The sequence below is a fragment of the Entelurus aequoreus genome, linkage group LG21, assembly GCF_033978785.1.
Source record: "Entelurus aequoreus isolate RoL-2023_Sb linkage group LG21, RoL_Eaeq_v1.1, whole genome shotgun sequence".
NCBI classification, from domain to species: domain Eukaryota; kingdom Metazoa; phylum Chordata; class Actinopteri; order Syngnathiformes; family Syngnathidae; genus Entelurus; species Entelurus aequoreus.
The window spans coordinates 29,058,372-29,079,008 of record NC_084751.1 but is presented as its reverse complement, the minus strand read 5'-3'; the positions used below and the strand labels follow the sequence as shown (position 1 = coordinate 29,079,008).

The following is a 20,637-nucleotide window of genomic DNA, read 5'->3' as shown; positions in this document are numbered from 1 at the left end:
AGAGAGAGAGAGAGAGAGAGAGAGAGAAAGAGAGAGAGAGAGAGAGAGAGAGAGAGAGAGAGAGAGAGAGAGAGAGAGAGAGAGAGAGAGAGAGAGAGAGAGAGAGAGAGAGAGATCAGAAAGCATAAGAAAAAGTATCTACATTTGATTATTTACATTTGATTATTAACAATCTGGGGAGGGTGTTAGTTTAGGTTTGAAGTTGCTTGGAGGTGAACTTTTATTGCGGTTTTGAAGGAGGATAGAGATGCCCTTTCTTTTACACCTGTTGGGAGCGCATTCCACATTGATGTGGCACAGAAAGAGAATGAGTTAAGACTTTTGTTATTTCGGAATCTGGGTTTTACGTGGTTAGTGGTGTTGTGGTTATGGCGGTCATTAAGGAAGTAGTTTGACATGTACTTCGGTATCAGGGAGGTGTAGCGGATTTTATAGACTAGGCTCAGTGCAAGTTGTTTAACTCTGTCCTCCACCCTGAGCCAGCCCACTTTGAAAAAGTGGGTAGGAGTGAGGTGTGATCTGGGGTGGAGGTCTAGAAGTAATCCGACTAGCTTGTTCTGGGATGTTTGGAGTTTAGATTTGAGGGTTTTGGAGGTGCTAGGGTAATACTACACATTTAGGTATCAGTCCAATACTTTGTAGTTACAGGGACAGTATTTGCCATACCAATACTGACACCAATACTTTTACTTAGAAAAAATTAGGGATCACTAAATGATTTTGCTTAAATTTTTTTTACAATTATAATCAGCAGAAAAACACAAGAAGGCAGGGTAACAATATCAACAAAATATTTAAACCAGGGGTCTCAAACTCAATTTACCTGGGGGCCATTGGATGCAGAAACTGGGTGAGGCTGGGCCGCAAGAAAAGAGTTCTTAAAAAAATCTAACCCGCACTTTTTAATGAATTCACCTTCTTTGAATGGCTATCCCGCCCTAGTAATATACTTGCCAACCCTCCTGATTTTTCCGGGAGACTTCCGAATTTCAGTGCCCCTCCCGACAATCTCCCGGGGCAACCATTCTCCCGAATTTGTCCCGATTTTCACCCGGACAACAATATTAAGGGCGTGCCGTGATAGCACTGCCCTTAACGTCCTCTACAACCGGTCGTCGCGTCCGCTTTTTCACCATACAAACAGCGTGCCAGCCCAGTCACATGTTGTATGAGGCTTCTGCAGACACACGTAAGTGACTGCAAGACATACTTGGTAAACAGCCATACAGGTCACACTGAGGGTTGAGGTATAAACAACTTTAACACTGTTACAAATATGCACCACACTGTGAACCCACACCAAACAAGAATGACAAACACATTTCGGGAGAACATCTGTACCGTAACACAACATAAACCCAACAGAACAAATACCAAGAACACCTTGCAGCCCTAACTCTTCCGGGCTACAATATACAGCCCTGCTACCACCAAACCCCGCCCACCTCAACCGACGCACGGAGGGGGGGTTTGATGTGTGGGGGGGGGGCAGGGTTGTGGGGGCAGGGTTTGGTGGTGGCGGGGGTGTATATTGTAGGCCGGAAGAGTTAGGGCTGCATGGGATTCTGGGTATTTGTTCTGTTGTGTTCATGTTGTGTTACGGTGCGGACGTTCTCCCGGCCGCGTGTCTGAGACCCTTGATTTAAAATGTTCCATTATCATAAAATTGTTTAAGCAATATAAAATCAGTAGTACACAATAAGTGAACAAAAGCAAAAACACCATAAACTACTCATTTAAATCTTTGTTTCATCTGACCACAGAACTTTCCTCCAGAAGGTCTTATCTTTGTCCATGTGATGTCAGATGAAACAAAATTGAGCTATTTGGCCACAATACCCAGCAATATGTTTGGAGGAGAAAAGGTGAGGCCTTTAATCCCAGGAACACCATGCTTACCGTCAAGCATGGTGGTGGTAGTAGTATACTCTGGGCCTGTTTTGCTGCCAATGGAAGGGGTGCTTTACAGAGAGTAAATGGGATAATGAAAAAGGAGGATTACCACCAAATTCTTCTGGACAACCTAAAATCATCAGCCCGAAGGTTGGGTCTTGGGCGCAGGACAATGACCCCAAACACACGTCAAAAGTGGTAAATGAATGGCTAAATCAGGCTAGAATTAAGGTTTTAGAATGGCCTTCCCAAAGTCCTGACTTAAACGTGTGGACAATGCTGAAGAAACAAGTCCATGTCAGAAAACCAACAAATTTAGCTTAACTGCACCAATTTTGTCAAGAAGAGTGGTCAAAAGTTCAACCAGAAGCTTGCCAGAAGCTTGTGGATGGCTACCAAAAGCGCCTAGCCAAGGAACATGTAACCAAATATTAACATTGCTGTATGTATACTTTTGACCCAGCAGATTTGGTCACATTTTCAGTAGACCCATATTAAATTCATAAAATAACCAAACTTCATGAATGTTTTTTGTGACAAACAAGTACCGTATTTTCCGGACTATAAGCCGCACCTGACTATAAGCCGCACCAGCTAAATTTAGGGGAAAATACAGATTGCTCCATATATAAGCCGCACCAGACTATAAGCCGCAGGGTTTTGATGTGTAATTACCGTAGTATATAGGGGTTCCTGCTACCAAGGACGGGATTGTCGGGACAGAGATGACTGTTTGGGAACGAAAAGCGTCCCATTTATTAACAATAAGTCTTTCAATCATTCAATCAAACTTTCACATCTTTGACATGGCGAACAGCATTCGTGCAGAGTACAAATAATACAACGGTGCAAAGTAATACAAAGTGCTCGCCTGTACGTTATCAAAATAACCAGCCTACCGGTATATGAAAAGTCAGTCTTTAATCATTGTGTCATCGTCTTCCTCCTGCGTACTATCCATCCATCCATCTTCAACCGCTTATCCGGAATCGGGTCGCGGGGACAACAGCTCCAGCAAAGACCCCCAGACTTCCCTCTCCAGAGCAACATTTGCGACTTCCTCCTGGGGAATCCCGAAGCGTTCCCAGGCCAGAGAGGAGATGTAATCCCCCCATCTGGTCCTTGGCCTGCCGCGGGGCCTCCTCCCAGTGGGACGTGCAACGAGGACCTCCCTAGGGAGACGCTCGTGAGGCATCCGCACGAGATGCCCGAACCACCTAAGCTGGCTCCTTTCCAAGCGAAGGAGCAGCGGCTCTACTCCGAGTCTCTCTCGGGTGACTGCACTTCTCACCCTATCTCTAAGGGAGATGCCAGCCACCCTTCTGAGGAAACTCATTTCGGCCGCTTGTATCCGCGATCTTATTCTTTCGGTCATTACCCACACTTCATGACCATAGGTGAGAGTAGGAATGTAGATAGCTCGGTAGACCGAGAGCTTTGCCTTCTGGCTCAGCTCCCGTTTCGTCACAACAGTGCGGCAGAGAGACTGCAATACTGCCCCAGCTGCTCCGATTCTCCGGCTGATTTCCTTCTCCATCTTTCCCTCACTCGTGAACAAGACCCCGAGATACTTAAACTCCTCCACCTGGGACAGAGTCCTGTCCCCTACCCGGACTGTACAAACCATCGGTTTCCTGCTGAGAACCATGGCCTCAGATTTGGAGATGCTGATCCTCATTCCAGCCGCTGAACACTCGGCTGCGAACCGATCCAGTGAGAGCTGAAGGTCACGAACCGAAGGTGCCATCAGGACCACATCATCTGCAAACAGCAGTGACGCAACCTTTAGCCCCCCGAGACGTATACCCTCTCCGCCATGGCCACGACTCCGCCTAGAAATCCTGTCCATGAAAATCACAAACAGGATAGGTGACAGAGCGCAGCCCTGGCGGAGACCAACCCCCACTGGAAACGGATCTGACTTACATCCAAGCACCCGGACACAACTCTCGCTTTGGTTGTACAGAGATTGGATGGCCCTCAGCAGGGTTCCCCTCACTCCGTACTCCCTCAGCACCTCCCACAAGATCTCCCGAGGGACGCGGTCATACGCCTTCTCCAAATCCACAAAACACATGTAGACTGGATAGGCATACTCCCAGGCCCTCTCCAGGATTCCCGCAAGCGTAAAGAGTTGGTCAGTTGTTCCACGACCAGGACGGAATCCACATTGCTCCTCTTGAATCTGAGGTTCGACTATCGGCCGGACCCTCCTTTCCAGTACCTTGGCGTAAACTTTCCCAGGGAGGCTGAGTAGTGTGATACCCCTGTAATTAGCACACACCCTCTGGTCCCCCTTTTTGAAAAGGGGAACCACCACCCCAGTCTGCCACTCCCTCGGCACTGTCCCAGACTTCCACGCAATGTTAAAAAGGCGTATCAACCAAGACAGCCCATCAACACCCAGAGCTTTCAGCATTTCTGGACGGATCTCGTCAACCCCCGGAGCTTTGCCACTGTGGAGTTGTCTAACTACCTCAGTGACTTCACTCTGAGAGATCGACGTCGAACCCCCATCATCCTCAGGCCCTGCTCCTATCAGGGAGGGTGTGTCTGATGTATTTGGGTTCAGGAGTTCCTCAAAGTGCTCTTTCCAACGCCCTACGACTTCCTCACTTGAAGTCAGCAAAGTCCCATCCTTGCCGTACACAGCTTGGATGGTTCCCTGCTTCCCCCTCCTGAGGTGCCGTATGGTCTTCCAGAACAGCTTTGGTGCCGCCCGATAGTCCTTCTCCATGGATTCCCTGAACTGCTCCCACACCCTCTGCTTAGCCTCGTCCACAGCCACGGCCGCTGCCCTTCGGGCCCGTTGGTACCTTGCAACTGCCTCCGGAGTCCCCCGGGATAACATACCCCGGTAGGACTCCTTCTTCAGTCGGACGGCTTCCCTGACCACCACTGTCCACCAGGGTGTTCGAGGGTTACCGCCCCTTGAGGCACCTAAGACCTTCTGGCCACAGCTCGCAGCTGCAGCTTTAGCAATAGAGGCTTTGAACATTGCCCATTCCTGTTCAATGTCCCCAACCTCCACAGGGATGGCAGAGAAGTCCCGCCGGAGGTGGGAGTTGAAGTCCTTCCGGACAGAGGACTCCTCCAAACGTTCCCAGTTCACCCGCACTACACGCTTGGGTTTGCCAGGTCTGTCCAGAGGTTTCCCCCGCCATCTAACCCAACTCACCACCAGATGGTGATCAGTTGACAGTTCAGCCCCTCTCTTCACCCGAGTGTCCAAAACATACGGCCTCAGATCAGCTGATACGATTACAAAATCGATCATTGATCTTTGGCCTAGGGTGCTCTGGTACCAGGTACACCTATGAGCCTCCTTATGCTTGAACATGGTGTTTGTTATCGCAAGTCCGGGACTAGCACAGAAGTCCAATAACAATCCACCACTCAGGTTCAGATCAGGGAGACCGTTCCTCCCAATCACGCCAGTCCAAGTATCACTGTCATTGCCCACGTGCGCGTTGAAGTCCCCCAGCAAGACTATGGAATCCCCTGCCGGCGCCCCATACAGGACCCCATGCAAGGTATCCAAGAAGGCTGAATACTCTGAATTCCTGTTTGGTGCGTATGCACAAACAACAGTCAGAGTTTTCCCCCCTCCAACCCTAAGGCGAAGGGAGGCGACCCTCTTGTCCACTGGGGTGAACTCCAACGTACAGGCACTCAGCCGGGGATTCGTGAGTATCCCCACACCCGCCTGTGCCCTCACACCCTGAGCAACTCCAGAAGTGAACAAGGTCCATCCCTTGTCCAGGAGTGTGGTTTCAGAGCCCTTGCTATGCGTAGAGGTAAGCCCCACCTGCGTACTAAAACCACCAAAATCCTCTTTGTTGGTGTCGGAGAAGAACAGGCCGTAAATAAGCCGCACCCTTGTATAAGCCGTAGGGACCAGAACGAGGGGAAAAAGTAGCGGCTTATAGTCCGGAAATTACGGTATGTGCTCCAATCACAAAATAAGAGTTGTACAATATATTGGAAACTCAAGACATCCATGACATTATGTTTCTTACAAGTGTATGTAAACTTTTGATTGTGACTGTACAGGAATTTAGTTGTGTTTTTCCATAGTAGCTTTGATAAGTGGCAACAGTCAGCAAGTAAAGCATTAGTAACACAATTTGCTGTGATGGAATATGACAATTTGAAGCTTTAAAAGACAAATGTACAGTTTGAAGTTTGATAACACCTGAATGACTCACACACGGCCAAATTGAGAATGTGATGTGGTCATATGACAGCAAAATAGAGCTCTTTGGCACTTTTCTCATGCTGTCCTTATAAGTCATCATGGTGGGTGTTTTAGTAAATTTAAGTGGAATACCACAAATATGAAGTATTGTCACTTTTGGCTAATCAGGGTCGTCCCATCAAAGAACAGGATATATCGAGTCCCCAATCCCCAATTTGTTTTGTCTTTGTGGCATGTCATCCTACCTGGTCAGGCCCAGCCAGGCAGCAATAGATGTCCCCTCATTTATGTCTCATATTGATATCAGATTTAATGCAGACATACCACAGTACAGTACATACATTTATAAAAAGAAAGTTCTCACCGAGCACACTCAGTTCTGCACTTGCAGTGATGTTGTGGTTCTTGTTGGTAGCTGTACAGCTATAACTGCCGGAGTCATCGTCAGTCACACTCCTGATGATGAGATTGCTTCCCGCCAACAAAGAATGCTTCTTATTCCTACGGGAAAAAGAGCTGCAATGTTTTTCTGTTCTCATGTTGTACACTCGCCGATTTACCAACTGCTATTGCCTTATTTAAGACAAGTGCGGGCCTTTTACCAGATTAGTTATCGTATGTCACAATTTTAATGACAGTGAGCTTTAAAAGCATTGGAACAGTAAGACAAACTAAATTTTTTGCTGTAGACCAGGGGTCACCAAACTTTGTCTCGGGGGCCACATTGGGTTAAAATAATTTGAAATATACTGTGTGTATATACATTTACAAATCTATATATATTAAACGGGACCACAAAAAATTGTATTATTGGCTTTATTTTAACAAAAAATCTTAGGGTACATTAAACATATATTTCTTATTGCAAGTTTGTCCTTCAATAAAACAGTGATCATACTAGACAACTTGTCTTTTAGTAGTAAGTAAACAAACAAAGACTCCTAATTAGTGTACTGACGTATGCAGTAACATATTGTGTCATTTTCCATTCTATTATTTTGTCAAAATTATTAAGGACAAGTGGTAGAAAATGAATTATTAATCTACTTCTTAATTTCTTGTTAATATCTGCTTACTTTCTCTTTTAACATGTTCTATCTACACTTCTGTTACCTACTCAGTGGCCTTGTGGTTAGAGTGTCCGCCCTGAGATCGGTAGGTTGTGAGTTCAAACCCCGGCCGAGTCATACCAAAGACTATAAGAATGGGACCCATTACCTCCCTGCTTGGCACTCAGCATCAAGGGTTGGAATTGGGGGTTAAATCAACAAAAATGATTCCTGGGCGCGGCCACCACTGCTGCTCACTGGTCCCCTCACCTCCCAGGGGGTGATCAAAGGTGATGGGTCAAATGCAGAGAATAATTTCGCCACATCTAGTGTGTGACAATCATTGGTACTTTAAATTTAACTTTAAATTTAACTTTAACTTCTGTTAATATGGGCCGGTACTTTTCAGAGGCGGTATAGTACCGTATATGATTCATTAGTATAGTGGTACTATACTAATACTGGTATACCGTACAACCCTAATATATATACAGTATATATGTATATGTGTGTGTGTATACCTACCGTAGGTGGATACAATAGCTAACCGCTAACAGCAAGCAAACACTCCAGAATGTAAACAAAATCGCTGATCTATACAAATATCGATTGTAACGATACCAAGTAGAAGAGCCGAATCTATAGTATCTATATCGATACTACAATGACTGCATCCATATTTTTTCTCTTCACAATATATTTTGCGATTTATTTACTGTTTATTATCTCATCATTCACTGGACTTAAGAGAATTTAAATTATGGACAGATGCATGACCCTGTAACTACTCTGTATCAGATTAATTCCCAAATGTGTAGTATCACCCAAAACTGATGTAAGGTATATTAACAACAGAATAAGAAGTGCTTATTACATTTTAACAGAAGTGTAAATAGAACATGTTAAAACAGAAAGTAACCAGATATTAACAGTAAATGTATTCATCCATTTTCTGCCGCTTGTCCCTCAGAGTTTTGATAAAATAATGGAAAAGGAAATGACACAATATGTTCATGTCTATGTCAGCAGCCAAAGTAGGAGCTTTTGTTTGCTTAGTTGCTACTAAAAGAGTAGTTGCCTAGAATTTTTACTATCTTATTTTATGACAATATTGTTCTTTAATTGCAATAAGAAACATATGTTTAATTGAGGTATCATACGATTTTTTGTGTGAAATAAAGCCAATAATGACTTTTTGTGTGGTTCCTTTTATTTTAAAAAGTATTGAAAAGCATCAAAATAAATTTTCCAAAATATTGGTATTGGGACAACCATAATCTTTCATGTGAGTTAATGTGATAGACTTCAAATATTGTACTTTGTATATTGAAGTGAATAAGAATTGCTTAACTTTTAATAATTGTATGATAGAGATGGGATTCATGGTTTGTTCCTTTCAAAGAGTCATTCAAAAGACTGTCTTGGTAGCAGTGACAAGATGAGATTTGGGTCAAACTAATTCTATATTACACCAGTATCACTCTATTGATGAGAACTATTCACAAATATTGACTATTTAAATGTTTGTTGTTTTTTTATAGACATTCCATAAGGTTACGGTAAAATCACTATTTTAAAACTTTACCTCACCTAAAAACTTTGTAGAAAAAGAGCATTTTAATAATACAGAACAAATAACCACATAAATAAGAATAAAATGTATATATTTATATAATAAAACTAGAATTCCGAAAAATGTGAACACTACGTTACCTGGCGTGTGTATGCCAGAAGTACTTTACATGTCAGAACAAGAAACTAGAAAAAATGATCAAAATACAGCTATATTTACTTTGACCCTGACTTATTTTCTAGTCCTATCGCCAGTCTGGTGGCATGCACAAGAACATGCACATGCAGCTTCAGCAATTCATTTAAAAAACGTCTCCCAAAGGAACAGCTCGCAACTGCGAATCGACTCCCATGGTTCACCTAAGAGCCATTCAAAAGACTCAATCTGTTCAAAAACGTCACACATCTACTGCACGAGCCAGTGAGACATATGACATCACCAAACTTTTGCATTCTTTTGTTTTTGCTTTTACAGGCCTTCACCGCAGCCTCTTTCAGTTACAGTATTGTTTATTGTGTGGGTAGCAGATAAAACGCATGCTCTATTGGCTTTAAGTTTGCAGAGTGACCACTTCTTGATGAACTCTTGTTGTTTTTGCAGTGTTTTGAGTGGTTACCTTGCTTGAAGGAGAGGTTATTTTTAGTTTGTTTGCATCCTTCTTTAAAGGGGAACTGCAATTTTATTTGGAATTGTGTCCATCATTCACAATCCTTATGTAAGATAAGCACATACAGTATTGTTTTACTTTGCTGAGGTCTTATGGATGCCCAGGATGCTTCAATAGCGGCCTTTAGCTCATTTGCATTATTGGGTCTGGTGTCTTTCAGCTTCTTCTTCACAATACTCCACAAATTCTCTATGGGGTTCAGGTCAGGGGAGTTGGCAGGCCTATCGAGGACAGTAATGCCATGGTCAGTACACCAGTTACTGGTAGTTTTGGCACTGTGGGCAGGTGCCAGATCATGCTGGAAAATGAAATCATCATCTCCATAGAGCTTTTCAACAGATGGAAGCATGTAGTTCTCTAAAATCTCTTGGTACACAGCTGCATTGACTCTGGACTTGATGAAACACAGTGGACCAACACCAGCAGCTGACATGGGAATGTCACACTGGATTTCAAGCAACTTGGATTTTGCTCCTCTCCAGCCTTCCTCCAGACTCTAGCGCCTTGACTTCCAAATGAAATACAAAACTTGCTTTCGTCTGAAAACAGGACTCTGGACCACTCTGCAACTGTCCAGTGCTTCTTTCCATAGCCCAAGTCAGACGCTTCTAGAGATTTTAGAGCACTACATGCTTCCATCTGTTGAAAAGCTCTATGGAGATGATGATTACATTTCCAACATGATCTGGCACCTGCCCACAGTGCCAAAACCACCAGTAACTGGTGTACTGACCATGGCATTACTGTCCTCGATTGGCCTGCCAACTCCCCTGACCTGAACCCCATAGAGAATTTGTGGGGTATTGTGAAGAAAAAACTGAAAGACACCAAACCCAATAATGCAAATGAGCTAAAGACCGCTATTGAAGCATCCTGGGCATCCATAACACCTCAGCAATGCCACAGGCTGATTGCCTCCATGCCACGCCGCATTGATGCAGTAATCCGTGCAAAAGGATTCCCAACCAAGTACTGAGTGCATTAATTGACATTTTCAAATGTTTGTTATATGTTGTTATAAATCTTTTTTTTTTACTTGGTCTGAGGAAATATTCAAATTTTTTGAGAAAGGATTTTTGAGTTTTCCTAAGCTGTACGCCATAATCAGCAATATTAAAATAATAAAAGGCTTGCACTATTTCAGTTGATGTGTAATGAATCCAGAATGTATGACATTTTTGTTTCTTTAATTGCATTACAGAAAATAAATAACTTTATCACAATATTCTAATTTTCTGAGACAGTCCTGTATATATATGTAGCTTTGATGTAGCAAGCTCCTTTTGCCGTGTTGTACTGTAGCTTGTTAAAATTATCTGGGCATATCTTCCCCTGTAGCTTAGCTACATGAAATTGAGAGTAACTAGTAGCTTAGCTTACAACATTTTCCGAATAGCTTGGCCATCACTGGTTAGCGGTTATAATAAGGACATCACTAATACTGGGCTAATATTTAGGTCACGAAATGTAAATGGAGTATTGTTGGCGCTTTTTGGATGGTTATTTAAAGGGCATTATGGACCTGCTCAGTGGCCTTCTGGTTAGAGTGTCCGCCCTGAGATCGGTAGGTCGTGAGTTGAAACCCCGGCCGAGTCATACCAAAGACTATAAAAATGGGACCCGTTACCTCCCTGCTTGGCACTCAGCATCAAGGGTTGGAATTGGGGGTTAAATCACCAACATGATTCCCAGGCGCAGCCACCACTGCTGCTCACTGCTCCCCTCACCTCCCAGGGGGTGAACAAGGGGATGGGTCAAATGCAGAGGAAAAATTTAGTGAATTAAAGTACCACTAGTGGTACTTTAACTTTTGACTTTGAATAGAGGACCTCCTATTGATTCCATTGTCAGCTGACTTTTATTTACGTTTATTCATGAGTTGGAATGTGCTAAAAATACATCTATCTTCTTGTCAATCAATCATTGATTGATTGATTGATTGATCTTCTTGTCCCTCAGAATGATTGTAAGCGATAGGCAAAATTCCCCAAAAAGTGCAGTTCCCCTTTTAACTGTCATATAACATGTTTCTTTAAAATTCTGAGTATATTTTGCGGCTGTCATCTTTTACATCATAAATGAAAAACTCATGACATGCTCTGATCTTCTCAGAGGGTGTTAGGGTTAGTTAGAGGGTTAGTGTCAGAGTAAGTTAGTGTATGTTAGGATTGTGAGCAGATCACTTACTACTCCAAACTTTCCATCTCTTTAGTTAAAGTACATTTTTGTCGCTGTCTATAAAGCTTTACCCCAGAATTTTAAAGGCATTTTCTTTCTTCTCTTTGACAATTCCAGCCTGGCTTTGCATCTTCTGGGTTAGCCATTGTACTTTAGTTTATTAGGGTTCTGCAAATGGGTAGATAGTGATACCCTCACGACAGCCTTCTACAGGTTGCTGCAGATATCACTAACAATTGTTTAAGGGCTGTTTCTGTCATTAACTGCTACTACTGGGCTACCTGTACTTACTAGTAGTTTCTTTCTTCTGCGAGACATTCCAAATATCCTGGCTATTACCAATGTTTGTTCAGCCTCTGTGGTTTTGTGTTTTTTCACCTCTAAATGCTTTCTGCACAGGTAAAACCTCTCCTACATAATATGAAACTAACATTAAATGTTAATTGTTAATTATTGTTTTAATAATCAATTTTATGAAACAAGCTTTGGCAAATAAACACACCTGTGGGTTACATGTTATGGAACTTTAGCTCACAGGAAAAATAGGTTAAGTTGTGCATCAGATCCAGGTGCAAATACTCGGAACAATAAGCTGAAATGTGCAAACGTTTCCGCATTTATGTCATAAAAATACAAACAAACCGAGTCTGGATCACTTCTTCTCCTTTTCGCCATAGAATGCTTGGAGTAGGGTATCCAGAAGTGGAACATTCCAGCACAGTATCAGTTCCCAGCACAGCGGTCACCCTCAAAGGACGTTGGAGAAACTGCAAGTTTCGGTTCAAACCAGGCTCTGAACAAGAGAGAGAAAGAGAGATGTCAAATGTTGAAAGATTTTCCATAAAGAATTGTTTTTCTTCCGACCAAATCAGATCAGGAGATCAAAACAACACAAACAGCAGAGGTGCTCAGACTGATCAGCTGCCGATCAGTATCGACCTATTTGTGTATATAAAAAAAGGATGTGATCCACCAATTATTCGGATTAATGCCAATCAGAAAAACATTTTTTGATAGTTTATTTTTGGTCCCCTGCGGGGGACAGAGGCAGCTCGCAGCTCAGTGTGTATGTTCATACACAGTGTTCCCTTAAGTTAACTAAAAAAAGTTTTTGGAGAGTGCAGACCTTTTCCAGGCCCCTTCTCCCAAAGAGTGAATCCTCTTGTCAGTCATCCACATTCTTTGCTCCCTGTAGGTGGAGGCAGGGACGCTACCATACACGCAGAGAGAAGTGCAGCCTTGTAGCGCAAACTTAAGTAGAAAAGTTCCAAATCCCACCAGAAATCCCATTACTTGTTCCTTATCCCATTTCTGACAGTTCCAGAAAGTTTCCTCAAAATCTGCCCATAGCATTCAGTTATTTTGCTAAGTAACAAACTGATAGACAGACAACCCGATAAATTACCACCATCGCTGCAAATAAACTGCATTTCTAACAAGTACCACTATCACTGGAGAACAAAGGTAAACATGTTACACACCAAGTAAGAGCAAGCAGGAGTACACCAGAAGCCATGCTAATCGCTATACTAGCCACTAAGCTTGCCTAGCAATGTTAAATATGTGTAAATGGAACCGCATAACAGCACAGTGTAAGCAACTATAAATAGGAAATTAACAAATGAATATGAGTCTCTAGAGAGTGAAATAGAACAACTACACAAACATTATAGCACCAACCTTAAACATAAGGAAAGAGCGGATCGATTCATATATGAGTAGTTTCTATACCATGGGTAGTCTAAGATCAAAACTAGAGCCATCAGATCAACATATTTAGGATAAAAAAATAATAATTTTCGTCCGTTGTGTTAATGTTTCCAAACCCAGAAACTAATTACCTGGACACAGAATAACTTTAAGGACAAACACCAGAGGATTTAAAGAGTAGTAGATAGTAGTTTTTGCTTTTGTTTAATTATTATGTACTATTGATTTTGTTTTGTTCAGACAAGTTTATTTAATAAAAGAGAGCAATGACATAGTGTAAATATTTAGGTAATATTGTTACACCGCTGTACTGTTTTTTTTTTTAAATATATTTTTGATTAAGAATTAAAAATACAAATTATTTGTTGATTTTGAATATTGTAAAGAAAAAAGTATCGGTATCACTATTGGTATGGCCAAAACTATCCCTCACGGTATTGGACCGATACACACATTTGTAGAATAAACCATTGTGAGTGCATTTCCCAAAAACTAAGCTTTGCAAATCCTTTTAAAATTATACTCAATTGAATAGACTGCATAGACAAGATATTTAATGTTCGAACTGAGAAACTATTTTTTTTTTTTGGCAAATAATTATTAACTTAGAATTTATTGGCAGCAACACATTGTAAAAAAGTTGGCATAGGGAATTTTTACCACTGTGTTACATGGCCTTTCCTTTTAACAACACTCAGTAAACATTTGGGAACAGAGGAGACCAATTTTTGAAGCTTTTCAGGTGGAATTATTTCCCATTCTTGCTTGATGACAGTTTAAGTTGTTCAACAGTCCGGGGTCTCTGTTGTTGTATTTCACGCTTCATAATGCGCCACACATTTTCAATGGGAGACAGGTCTGGACTACAGGCAGGCCAGTCTAGAACCCGCAATCTTTTACTACGAAGCCACGCTGTTGTAACACGTGCAGAATGTGGCTTGGCATTGTGAATGAAAAAGACGTTGCTTGGATGGCAACATATGTTGCTCCAAAACCTGCATGTACCTTTCAGTATTAATGGTGCCTTCACAGATGTGTAAGTTACCCATGCCTTGGGCACTAATACACCCCCATACCATCACAGATGCTGGCTTTTGAACTTAGCACCCATAACAGTCCGGATGGTTATTTTCCTCTTTGGTCAGGCGGACATGATGGCCACAGTTTCCAAAAACAATTTGAAATGTGGACTCGTCAGACCACAGAACACTTTTCCACTTTGCATCAGTCCACTTTAGATGAGCTTGGGCCCAGCAAAGCTGGCGGCATTTCGGGGTGTTGTTCATAAATGGCTTTCGCTTTACAGATGTAACGATGAACTATGGTTACTGACAGTGGTTTTCTGAAGTGTATCCTTTACACACTGATGTCAGTTTTTGATGCAGTACCGCTTGAGGGATCGAAGGTCACAGGCATTCAATGTTGGTTTTCGGCCTTGCCGCTTACGTGCAGTGATTTCTCCAGATTCTCTGAACTTTTTGATAATATTACGGACCGTAGATGGTGAAATCCCTAAATTCCTTGCAATAGCTTGTTGAGAAATGTTCTTAAACCGTTCGACAATTTGCTCAAACATTTGTTCACAAAGTGGTGACTCTCATCCCATCCTTGTTTGTGAATGACTGAGCATTTCATGGAAGCTGTTTTTATAACCCAATCATGGCACCCACCTGTTCCCAATTAGCCTGTTCACTTGTGGCATGTTCCAAATAAGTGTTTGATGAGCATTCCTTAACTTTCTCAGTCTTTTTTGCCACGTGTGGCAACTTTTTTGAAACATGTTGCAGGCATCAAACTCCAAATGAGCTAATATTTGCAAAAAATAACACAGTTTACCAGTTCGAACGTTAAGTATATTGTCTCTGCAGTGTTTTCAATTGAATATAAGTTGAAAAGGATTTGCAAATCATTGTATTCTGTTTTTATTTACGATTTACACAACGTGCCAACTTCACTGGTTTTGGGTTTTGTATATATACGTGTGTGTGTGTGTGTGTGTGTGTTTGTGTGTGTGTGTGTGTGTGTGTGTACTAGGGTTGTACGGTATACCGGTATTAGTATAGTACCGCAATACTAATGAATAATTTTCGGTACGATACTGTCTCTGAAACGTACCGGTCCCGCAGACCACGTCGTGACATTGCTGGTTTACGAGCAGAGGAGCATGTTCGGCGGCACACAATCACGGAGTAGTTACAAGCAGACACAGTGTGTAGACAGAAAAGGGAGAACGGACGCATTTTGGCTTAAAAACTAACAATAAAGGTGAAGTTATAACACTGAAACGCCCTCAGGAAGAGGTGCTTTAAGAGATGGCTAGTTAGCGGCTAACGTCCATCCGCCTTTGGAAGTGTTTTAGTTACTTCTAAATCACTAATCCTGGTCTCCATGGCGACAAATAAAGTAAGTTTCTTACAAGTTTCATCTCTGCAGGACGAGGAATTGCTAAACATGCTTCACTACACACCGTAGCTCACCTGCATCAAAATGTAAACAAACGCCACGTATCTAGTCGATACTACTATGATTACGTCAATATTTTTTGGCATCACAACATCTTCTTTCGTTTTTTTAAAATGTATATTATGTTTATAACCTCAGGAAATATGTCCCTGGACACATGAGGACTTAAATTATGACCAATGTATGATACTGTAACTACTTGGTATTAGATTGATACCCAAATTGGTGGTATCATCCAAAACTAATGTAAAGCATCCAAACAACAGAAGAATAAGTGATTATTACATTTTAACAGAAGTGTAGATAGAACATGTTAAAAGAGAAAGTAAGCAGATATTAACAGTAAATGAACAAGTACCGGTAGATTGATAATTAATTTTCTACCACTTATCCTTAATAATGTTGACAAAATAATAGAATGATAAATGACACAATATGTTACTGCATATGTCAGCAGACTAATTAGGAGCCTTTGTTTACTTACTTACTACTAAAAGACAAGTTGTCTAGTATGTTCACTATTTTATTTAAGGACCTAACTGCAATAAGAAACATATATTTAATGTACCCTAAGATTTTTTGTTAAAATAAAGCCAATAATGCAATTTGTTTGTGGTCCCCTTTATTTAGAAAATTACTGAAAAGTACCGAAATATTTTTAGTATCGGTACCGGTACCAAAATATGGGTGTCCTTACAACACTAGTCTGTATATATCCATATATATTATATATTGTACCCTTAAAGGGGAACTGCACTTTTTTTTGCCTATTGTTCACAATCATTATGAAAGACATGACAACAATTTTTTATTTTTTTAATGCATTCTAAATATTAAATAAACGTAAATTAACGTTGACTTACAGCAGAGCCAATGGGAGATCCTATATTCCGCCCATAAAATCAAATAAATAGCCATTCAAAAAGCACCAACAATACTCCATTTACATTTTGTGACTTGAATATTAACCAAGTATTACTGATATTGTTATGATAAGCGCTAACGCAGACAAACTATTTATAGCGGCGCCAGGATCACTACGGTGTGTCCCAATATTTAGTGGTCTGCTGCTTTCTTGCTTCCTTGCTCCTTGGAAGTTTATTGTAGATCATAAATCATGCCTTTCACCTGGGAGGTAGATGGCTGAGTATGTAATCCGACAAGTTGGTACACTTTGACTGCCATTTAGGACCCAGAATTGGTGAGAACAATGCAAAAATACACTTTTTTTAAGGCCTTCATAGGCAGAACTGAGTGGCTCCTATAGGCTCCATTGTGAGCAGACATTCGATCGCATGTATTTAATATTTAGCATGCATTAAAAGAAATTTAACATCTATCATCATGTCTTTCTTAATGATTGTGATTGATAGGCAAAATTCCCCAAAAAGTTCCCCTTTAATATATTTGATAATATAATAGATATCTGTATTGACGATGATCGGACTTGGCAGCATAAAACCCTGATCAAGATACACCAAATCAAACTTAACTTAAAAAAAAAAAAACTGCAGAAACTGTTCTTTGAGGATAAAATTAACATGGACTTTGAAATGTCTTAATTCGAAAGGGTCCGGTTGAAATCTGTTCTCTTTTTAAATATCAGTATATTAAACAAACCCTTTCGTGTTGAAGTTGATATTTACTGCTTGAGCACCACATTCACTATCTTAGTTTTGGACTGTTTTGGTGCTTAACTGACTACAGATCTTGACCGCAAACTAATGATTAGAGAATTCAGAACAGGAGATAATAAAGGAGATCAATAATAGAATGCATAAATTACAGGAGGAGGCAGCCAAGAAACTGAGAGTTAACATCACCATGATTTATTCTAGACTGTTGTCAAGGATGAAAACAATATACTATGTCAAGCTCTCAAGAAGGAGAATGAAGAAGAGGAACAGATCATTGAGCAAATGAAATGTTGACTGGATGACAAGATTTTAAAAAATATATATTTTGACAGGGCTGGTGAGTGGTATCCGTATTTATAGAATGTGACACAGGTCAATAAAAATAAGCTGCGGGCCACACTTTGTGGTCTACATGAATGAGCATCTGACAAAGCGCAATTCCAACACAGCCAAGAAACTGGAAAAATATTAAATATCAAACCAACCAGACTAGGGCTGGGAATCTTTGGGTGTCCCACGATTCGATTCAAAATCGATTCTAGGGGTCACGATTCGATTCAAAATCAAAAAAAATTTTCAATTCAAAACGATTCTCGATTCAAAAATGATTTTTTTTTTTTTTTTTCTGAAAACAATACACAACAATACCATAATAATGCAATACAATTTAATTTTGGAGTTCTGAACTTGTAATTTCTTGCAGTGTTTATTAAGTGGTAATATGTCACATTTGTCCCAATTAACTTTATACCCTGATAAACAGCCATATTCAGTGATGACATTATTGATATAAAGAAGACAGGAGTTAACATGTGACAGGTAAAAAAAATTATGTCGTTACAATACATCGATAGCTTATTATACTGAGAGCCAATATTTATACCATGAATATTATTTTCACTTCTTATTTTTGCAGCTAAGGGTTCAATAACCAAATTAAATAATAATCCAGATGCAGGACATCCCTGTTTTACTCCTCTTTTTAACAAAAAAGGTTCTGAAATATGATTATTGGTTTTGACTGATGCCATGGGCCTTGTATAAAGCATCTTAATCCATTGTATAAAATTATCTCCAAATCCAAATTTACGTAATGTGCAAAACATAAATGACCAGTTTATGCGGTGGGATGCCTTCTCCGCATCAACAGTACATACTGCTGTGGGATAAGGGAGACTTCTAGCATAGTAAATAACATTAAACAATTTCCTTGTCGACCTTCCATGAAGCCAGTTTGGTCAGTATGAATTAATTTTCCTATTACATTTGATAATCGTGTGGGTAAGATTTTTGCCAAAATGTCTCATGTATTTATACTCGTCCTTATTTTTATTTCAGCAGGATCTACCCCACTCTGCTGACATGCAAGCAGAGTAGTAGATTTTTGTAATTTTTATAATTGTAAAGGACAATGTTTGATCAACTGTTTGCAATGATGTACATTTGTTTTAACTATTAAATGAACCAAAAATATGACTTATTTTATCTTTGTGAAAATATTGGACACAGTGTGTTGTCAAGTTTATGAGATGCGATGCAAGTGTAAGCCACTCTGACACTATTGTTCTTTTTTATTTTAATGTCTAATGATAATGTCAATGAGGGATTGCATTGTTATAGTATTGCTGTGTATTGTTTTGTTGGATTGATTAATTAAAAACAAAAAAACAAAAAAAATAAAAAATAAAAAATAAATTAATTTTTTTTTTAAATCGATTTTTTAAAAATGAGAATCGATTCTGAATCGCACAACGTCAGAATCGCGATTCGAATTCGAATCGATTTTTTCCCCCACCCCTAAACCAGACTGTCAAAGAAATAAAATAAACAAACCAAGAATGATTCAGTCTGATTGAAGTAACTAATCTCCATTCAATAAAAGTAACAACATCACAATACAAAGCAGTGGTTCTCAAACTTTTTTTGTCATCCCCCACTTTGGACAAGGGGGAGTTTTCAAGCCCCACCTGCCCCCATCGCCCCAACAGAACGCTAATGCCAAGCTTAACATTTTCAAATGTATTGAACATCAAGTAACATCAAGTTGTACACATTCAAACTCAATAACATAAAATAACATCAAGTTCAATAATAAATAAAATAACTGTGCAGCTGTGGTATAACTTGCATCAAATTCAATATCAAATAAAATAACTTGCATCAAGTTCAATGATGAATCAAAAAAAGTGTTAAAACTTGCATCAAGTTCAATAATAAATCAAAAAAAGTGTTATAACTTGCATCAAGTTCAATAATAAATCAAAAAAAGTGTTATAACTTGCATCAAGTTCAATAATAAATCAAATAAAAGTGTTATAACTTGCATCAAGTTCAATAATAAATCAAATAAAAGTGTTATAACTTGCATCAAGTTCAATAATAAATCAAATAACTTGCATCAAGTTCAATAATAAATAAAAATAAAAGTGCTACTTTGCAATCTTTGCAAAAAAAAAAGGAGGAGCTAATGCATTTGGCAAGACAGGGCAAGTGAACATGAGTTTTACAGTACTCCAGCATTAGTGGCTGCAATGAGGCTGTTTTGCACTGCACAGCTTTTCAAATCGGGGTTGCAGGCTTGACACTGCCACTGTTAAAACCTCATTGAGTTCGGGGCTGAGCTGCCTTGACGCGAGTGCTTCCCGGTGAATGACACAGTGTGTCCAATGCGCATTTGGCGCAACCCTCTTTATTAGAGCCTGCAGCCCGTTTCTTGACTTTGCCATGGTCTGTGCGCCATCATCATCCCATTTAAGGTTGTGTTATTTGAGGAAACTGTCCATTATCTTGAACAGCTCATCAGCAGTGGCTCTATTTTTTATGTATTTGCAAAACAGCAAATCCTTGCACAGTGACTCGCCATTCACAAAGCTTCCGCTTAGCCCCGCCCCCATTAGTTACTGTTGCTATGTCTGTCAAACTTTCGCTCCTACCTAGAAATTTAAAGCCTACAGGAAAAATAAGTAATTTACATTTATTTATATAGCGGATTTCACAGACAGAATCACAAAGTGATTTACAGTGTGAAAAAAAAAATCTAAGAATATAATTTTAAAAAAAAAAGAAAAAAAAAAAGTGAAATTTCCTCCCGTTCCTCGCGCCCCACCTGTCATGTCTCTATTCCCCACCAGTGGGGCGCGCCCCACACTTTGAGAAACGCTGATACAAAGGATTGCCTACTAAGAAGTTTTGGAATTCAAAACCTTTCACCAAACTGATTCTAAACAACTAGATTTGGAAAATGACTATGATCCGTCTTTGCCAATTTT

General features: G+C 40.3%; 1 protein-coding gene across 1 annotated transcript in view; it reads right to left on the bottom strand.

Moving 5' to 3' along the window:
- Nucleotides 1–20,637, bottom strand: part of dcc (DCC netrin 1 receptor) — a 563,221-nt gene that overhangs the window by 469,790 nt on the left and 72,794 nt on the right. Inside the window, exons 3-4 of the mRNA XM_062031404.1 lie at nucleotides 12,201–12,351; nucleotides 6,456–6,592 (exon numbers count right to left, since the gene is read on the bottom strand). Of these exons, the coding sequence (XP_061887388.1) occupies nucleotides 6,456–6,592; nucleotides 12,201–12,351 (288 nt within the window). The remainder of the gene's footprint in view (nucleotides 1–6,455; nucleotides 6,593–12,200; nucleotides 12,352–20,637) is intronic.